The sequence below is a fragment of the Mizuhopecten yessoensis genome, unplaced genomic scaffold (genome assembly GCF_002113885.1).
Source record: "Mizuhopecten yessoensis strain PY_sf001 unplaced genomic scaffold, ASM211388v2 scaffold10989_2, whole genome shotgun sequence".
NCBI lineage: Eukaryota > Metazoa > Mollusca > Bivalvia > Pectinida > Pectinidae > Mizuhopecten > Mizuhopecten yessoensis.
Genome location: NW_018408823.1, coordinates 209,605 through 216,481, shown reverse-complemented (window position 1 = coordinate 216,481; position 6,877 = coordinate 209,605). Strand labels below are relative to the sequence as shown.

The 6,877-nt window shown below is 35.8% G+C and overlaps 1 protein-coding gene across 18 annotated transcripts in view; it reads left to right on the top strand.

The window, feature by feature from the left end:
• Positions 1 to 6,877, top strand: part of LOC110464458 — a 255,107-nt gene that overhangs the window by 185,184 nt on the left and 63,046 nt on the right. For 16 of the 18 annotated variants that reach the window (XM_021519688.1, XM_021519687.1, XM_021519680.1 and 13 more), the window contains 3 exons: positions 498 to 1,061; positions 1,454 to 1,501; positions 4,589 to 4,630. In XM_021519688.1, the coding sequence (XP_021375363.1) occupies positions 498 to 1,061; positions 1,454 to 1,501; positions 4,589 to 4,630 (654 nt within the window). The remainder of the gene's footprint in view (positions 1 to 497; positions 1,062 to 1,453; positions 1,502 to 4,588; positions 4,631 to 6,877) is intronic. The other 2 variants (XM_021519682.1, XM_021519685.1) reach the window with 2 other exon arrangements.

Below are 6,877 nucleotides of genomic sequence, written 5' to 3'. Positions count from 1 at the left end.
TATATATACAGACAAAACATCCATATGTATATCCCTTATATATACAGACAAAACATCCATATGTATATCCCTTATATATATACAGACAAAACATCCATATGTATATCCCTTATATATATACAGACAAAACATTGGTATGTATATCCCTTATATATACAGACAAAACATCGGTATGTATATCCCTTATATATACAGACAAAACATCCATATGTATATCCCTTATATATACAGACAAAACATCGATATGTTTATCCCTTCTATATATACAGACAAAACATCCATATGTATATCGCGAAACTGTTGATATTTTGTCAGTAAGTGTCCGACATCTTTGACGGGTATCGCAATATGTAGGACAAGATATTGGATATCGAATCATCAACGACATGTATACCGTAGAGTAGACTGGATGTAAGCACCAAGTAACCAATTACAAATATTATTAAGCAGTGTGTTATAGAGGTAAGCCGTATAATTCCTTTCTTATAACAATGCAGATTGCGGTATTTCTGAAGTTGATCTGATTATCATCTTGGATTCATCAACGAGTGTCGGTGAGGAGAACTACGGCAAGATGCTACAATTCTGCAAGGATTTCCTCGGAAATGCTGATCTCGATTCCGGAAGTGTCCGAGTTGGCATGGTCTTATATAGCTCAAACGTAGAGATTCAGTTCAATTTAAATGACTATTCTTCCTCAGCTGACATATTTGCCGCTATTGATAAGATCCCTTATGTATATGGTAGTACAAATACCGCGGACGCTATACAGACAATGAGAAACATGTTTAACGCAGCGGATGGTGATAGGGATGGGGTTCCCAATGTAGGTATTGTTATAACCGACGGCGTCTCAAACATCAACTCTCGACGTACTATTCCGGAAGCAGATGGAGCGAGGGCTGACGGGATACATGTGTACTCCATTGGTATTGGTCTGACCGACACAACTGAGGTGGACGCGATAGCCAACCAGCCGCCCGAGGATAACAGTTTCAACGTGCAGAGCTTTGATGAATTAAAGGGTCTAGATAAACAAATATTTTCCTCTTTCTGCGGTGGTAAGTTATCTGTATTGTTCTTTATATACATTTTTCAGTTAATTTTTTCCAAACATAACACGATATTTTTCATTTCAGTGTGTGTCGTCGATTTGAATGTTTGCTAATATCACTGCATACATGTACACTGCACAATGTAGCTAGTATCACATGAACGCTAAAGGTGTCCTTTATGTGTTAAATATCGCTTACACTTGTATACCACTATAACATGTATACCACTATAACTTGTCGCCCCAATATCATGTCGTGTCTATGTTGTCATAAATGATGTCCCTAGACAACTCACTATGTCAGTCATTATATATGTGTGTGATGTTCTAGTGAGATTGTATATAACACTTGTTGTGTTACTGTGTGTTATGTTTGTATCTGTAAACGTCATGTAACAGGATCAAGAGTTACAGTACCACCAACCGCGGGACCGTCACGAAAACCAGGTAAGCATACACCTTTTACTTACTGTTGATTATATATATATATATATATATACTGTATACACATTGCAGCTGTTCTTAACTCTATAGAATTGTGTCTTATGGAAAAGAGATATAGTTGTGTGTAATGCTCAGTTGATTGTTAAATGTGGTTATGAGACTGTTGGTGTTAATTACCTTTTATATATGCCATTCGGAAAGATGTTTTTGTTTGCAACGTATTATTGGCCATTCGGAACAGCTTGTGTTCAAAACGGCGATGGTTTGTGTTCGCATATTTCGATTATCACAATTCAGAGCTAATGAGAAAAACAGAATTTGCTACATACAATGTGTGTATTGGATGTTACGTGAATATGATTAAAACAATTATAGGATATAACTTTCCAATATTTGTTCAGAAATCGCGCAAGGAAATGCTCAAAGTCCACTAACACAGATGGTATGTTAGGTTTTCACAGGTAGTCCAGGGAAAGATCAAACTCGGTCTGTTAATATAATGCATACATAGTTAAGTGCTTTTCTGGATGCAGAAAAAAGTAGTCTCCTACAAAGGGACGTTACTGGGGGTGATTTAAATCTAAAAAATAATATTTTCATATAGAACTGATGTATCACTCGCTAGCAAGATATCTTACCCTAAACATGATGACAGGACACTTAGCTAAACATCTGATAAAAGTGTAGGACCGTGCGCGCTGGTTCTTTGTTACACCTAATCAAAGATACGAGGTGAATAGGAGGTACAACCTACATGTATCACATCTAGGCACGAGTAACATAGTCATTTATTGTTAACATCGTAAACCTAGTCACTCAGATTTCATACTGTTACCTACATGTATGAATTTAATCAGAACGATTATATGTATAACATGCCCTTAATCTCCAAACTCATTTTATACTTGTCATTATGGTTTATGTCAACACAATTATTTAAATTTTCCAAAAATTTAATTTCTTTTTTTTTCTTTCTCAAGAAATCCAAACGATGATTAAGGTTATTGTGTGTTTTCTATTTGATATCCGGATTAGGCTCTGTAAGATTCCATTCATCATCTATACACTTATCATGATCTCATGAATATTTATGAAAAGCAAATAGAATGGGCCGTGACAAACTGGAGAAAAATGTCGGAAAGTGAGTCCATTCATTTTTAAACGAATACGAAAAAACACCTGTTCATATGTTCCTCACCTGATGTGTTTATTCGCTTCATAAATTTATAGAAGAAAATTAACTGTATCCCATTCAGAGCTGTCAGCCTGGTGATTTTATATAGGTAAGCTAACACGCCACTGATACGGGAGGCGGTGTCTACCATGACATTACTACTGCTGATATTGAAAAAAATACAAACAGATATGTCTAACTCTCGATTATAAGTACTGTTATGTAGTGAGAGTGTTATTGACACTGATGACTATCTCCGACTGACACAATAGGTAACGAATGCTTATACGGCGTTAAACATTCACGTTGACTTTTGAATCACTCATTTATAGAAGCGACCTATACGCCCAACACGCGCATGTATGTGCGTCCATAATTGGGGAGAATGTTATGGTACAGAGCTCTGATTGTTTAGAACCATAAAAACAAACTGAATCAGTGACATCTTCCAGAATATTACAATTTGGAAAAGCAAAGAAAAATGACAATAAACGAAAATATGTTTGTGTCGGATTTAAAATGAATCCCCTCAAATAACACACACATAAACTTTCTATAGCTTTATATAACGCTCAAAAATTAAAAACAAAACACCTGATTAACGTGTAATCCTTATACAGTTGAATCCTGAAAGGTAGATAATGATCGCATGAAGTCGATACATCATTTGATGTGTGGGTTTATTCCTTCAAACACGTAAATGGAAAACAGTGCCATTGGACAGTTAGAAACTTTATTTTAGCTTAAAAGTACATGTTCTGTAGAAAAGCTACAGATTTTGGTAGCGTTTCTGTGATAAAGCATACATACATTATCTGTGAAATATATATATGAATATCTGTGTACATTTCTGTGCAGATTAAGGGAAGCAGTTGCCTGGTAAAGCACGGGTACATCGCCTGTGAAAACTTAGTATTGTATACCCTACATTTCTGTATCTACGGCTTTGAGGAAGCCCAGCTCATATAAAGCATGAATGCACCCGTAAGGAAACATCTGTATAGACGATAAATATATAATGTACACAAGTGATACATTCATGTGTAATACACTTATCAGTGTAATAGGTAATCATGTCACACACCATTTCGAAACGTAAATAATTTGAGGGTGTGATCTGAAAACGTTAACCTTAATGGATTTATGCGTGTAAATTGGACACTGATGATAGATGCTGTCCTATGGCTAGTTTCCTAACAAATCGTTTGACAGAATAGTGGGTGGTGTCTAGGGAAAACACTTTGGATGGGGCAACAAGTAATTTACTCAATATGTAGGATTAAATGAACATCGGCAAGGTCACAAAACATCGGGATATAAACAGAATGAACTAATTACGTAACACATGACCAATCTTCCGTCAGCTGGGCAAACAGGGTTCACAAGTAATCACACTAAATGACAAATAGTAGATGGTGCATTTCTCTCGCCCCTTTTATCTCTAGATCGGCGACGTGAGAGTGTAGTCTTAGGGCCACTATGCAGTTGCTGTTGTTCGCTGATATATTGTATGCGGATTTTACTTCTTCGCATGTGATAAGGCTTTATATATTGTGTATGAGGTCTGTACTGTCGCGATTGGTTCCAAGGATGAAAGCTGGAGGTGTAAATGCATTGCTGCAAAAACTTGTCTAAATCGGAATTTACTGGCGTTTGGGTTTCGTCTTTCTAGCTAAAGAGTGTGTGATTTCAGTTAGAACGGATGTATTCAGCGTGTTGTGTTGGGATATATAAGCTTCTCCCTATGGATTCCAGGTATCAGCCTGTTCTGTGTTTACTGACTTGACTAACTTATTCTGTTAAAATTTGGATATGAAAATATCGAGGTAAATTATGTGACTCGCACACGATGCCAGTAACGTGCAACGCAGATATTGGATTATGTATTTTCATCAGAGTAAACGCTTTTCTTTCAGTCTCAACTCCCGTGCCGCCAACGCTTCCACAGCCGACACAAGGTAAGGTCAGATGGTATCATGTTGTATTACCCGAAGCGCTATATTATTCAGGTTTATTGGATACAATATACATGTACACATGAAACATTATATGTAAATTAGAAAACTTTCATATAATATTTTATATCATATTTATGTCACTGACTTTTATGCAATAAGAAAATAGTTATACTAATTTAAAAACTGGTTTTATTTATTTTTTAAACACGGTGGAAATTATGATGTCTATCAACGTATATCCAAATTCATAAATACAAATAATGACCTGCTTTATATAAACATAAACACAATACATGTATGTTAGTTAGTTGTATTCAATTAGCATTGAATTTTAACAGCAATAATAATGATGCTCAATTATTGTTTGGGTGAAAAATGGACTGTAGGATTGCAATGGTGATATACTTTTCTTTTAATTTCGATACAAAAATATCGGCTTTTCTTCATTTTTTTCATGAACTAGAAAAATAATCTTACCAATGAACTACAACGAGCACCAATTCATGTAACATTTCCTTTCTACCTATATAACTGTCAAATACAATCTCGTGTATATTACGGACTCTAGGTTAGACATACAAAAAGTCAAAGAAGTCATCTTGGTTGACTTCTTTGTTAAGAATACTGGGGGCCAAACGGACACTGTGCAAAAAAAAGGACCGAAATTTACATTAATTATAATGGTGAACTCTCAGCAAGTGCAACCGGAAGTGCTATAGATTACAACGAATGTCAAAATAACTGTCATTGTGGATTCTAAAATTTCCAAAATTTGAAGTAATTATGATTTGTAGACTCTAAGCCAAAAGTGATATAAAACATAGCGGAAAATAGGCGAGGGATACCGAAAGTCAGATTAATCAGGCGAGGGATACCGAAAGTCAGATTAACCAACATTTTTGAGACAAGAACAGTCATACCGCATACAAATATAGTATCAGGACGCACCTCGAGGAAGCTAAAATCAAGTTTTCGATACGAATAAAAAAAATCACTTCGTTATCTACAAGTCGGCACACCCACTTCTCCTAACAAATATATGATAAATTGAGCTGAAATTAATTCCTCATTTGATTGTTAGGTATAGGTAATACCTTTGATAGTATATTTGGCATCAGAACAAACATGCACACTAACAAAATTGGGTGTCAATATTGGAGTGTTGTTATATACCAAAATATATATTCATCGTAACTAACATGATTTCAGATTACCCCGAGAACACATATTTTATAGGGGTTATTATAGAGACTGTTTTGCCTTTCCATTTGTTAAATGTCTCCTCAGATTCTGTTGATGTCTTTGGTTTTGTTATCTCCTCAGTTCATGTTTTTGTTTCTTTCCTTTTGTGTTCCTGTCTCCTCAGATTCTTTTTCGTGTTCTTCTATTTCCGTGTCTCCTCAGTTCTTAAAAAAAATCCCTTGGTTTTAGGATCTCATTTATTATTATTTTTGTCTTTCGTTTCGGTATGTCTCCTCTGACCCTGCCGTATTTCCTTTCGTTTTCCTGTTTCCTTATTTTCCTTGTTGTCTTCTCTTGTTCTTTTGTCTGCTCAGTGTCTTTTTTGTCATCTTTGCTTTTGTGTTTCCACATTCTCTTCTTGTTGTTTCTTTCGTTTTTATATGTACTCTGTCATTCTTTTCAATATTTTATAAGTTGCCCTCAATTCCTGTTGTAGTCTATCCTTTAGTTTTGTTGTCTTTCAAATTCTAAATGTTGTCTCTCCTTTTGTTTTGGTGTCTCCGCAGTTTCTGCGTGTTATATTTTTTAGCCCCATGTCTTTTCAGCTCCTGTTGTTGTCGTCCTTCCTCTCGCTTTGATTTGTCATGAGTTCCTGTTGTTGTCTTTCCTTTTGTAATTATGTCTCATTAGTTCCTGTTGTCTTTCGTGTTGACTTCTGGCTCCTGAATTTTTGATTTGTTGGTTTATTGTTGTCGCCACTGTTTCTGTTGCCTTTTCTGTGGCTTTGTGGTTTTCTTATCTATTGTTCCCTCAGTTTCTGTTGCCTTCCCTTTTGCTTTGTCTTCTAAGTTGTTGTTACCTAGCTTTCCTTTCTGTTTATTTGTCTCCTTAATTGCATTTGCCATCATTTTTGGTTTGTCTCCTTTAAGTTGCTGATGCTTTTCTGTTTGTTTTGGTATCTCCATAAATGCTATTGCCTTCCTTTTGTTCGTTTTGATGTCTCCTTAGCTACTGTTGTCATACTTTTTAATGCCCCCGCCATCAAATGGGGGGGGGGGGGGGATA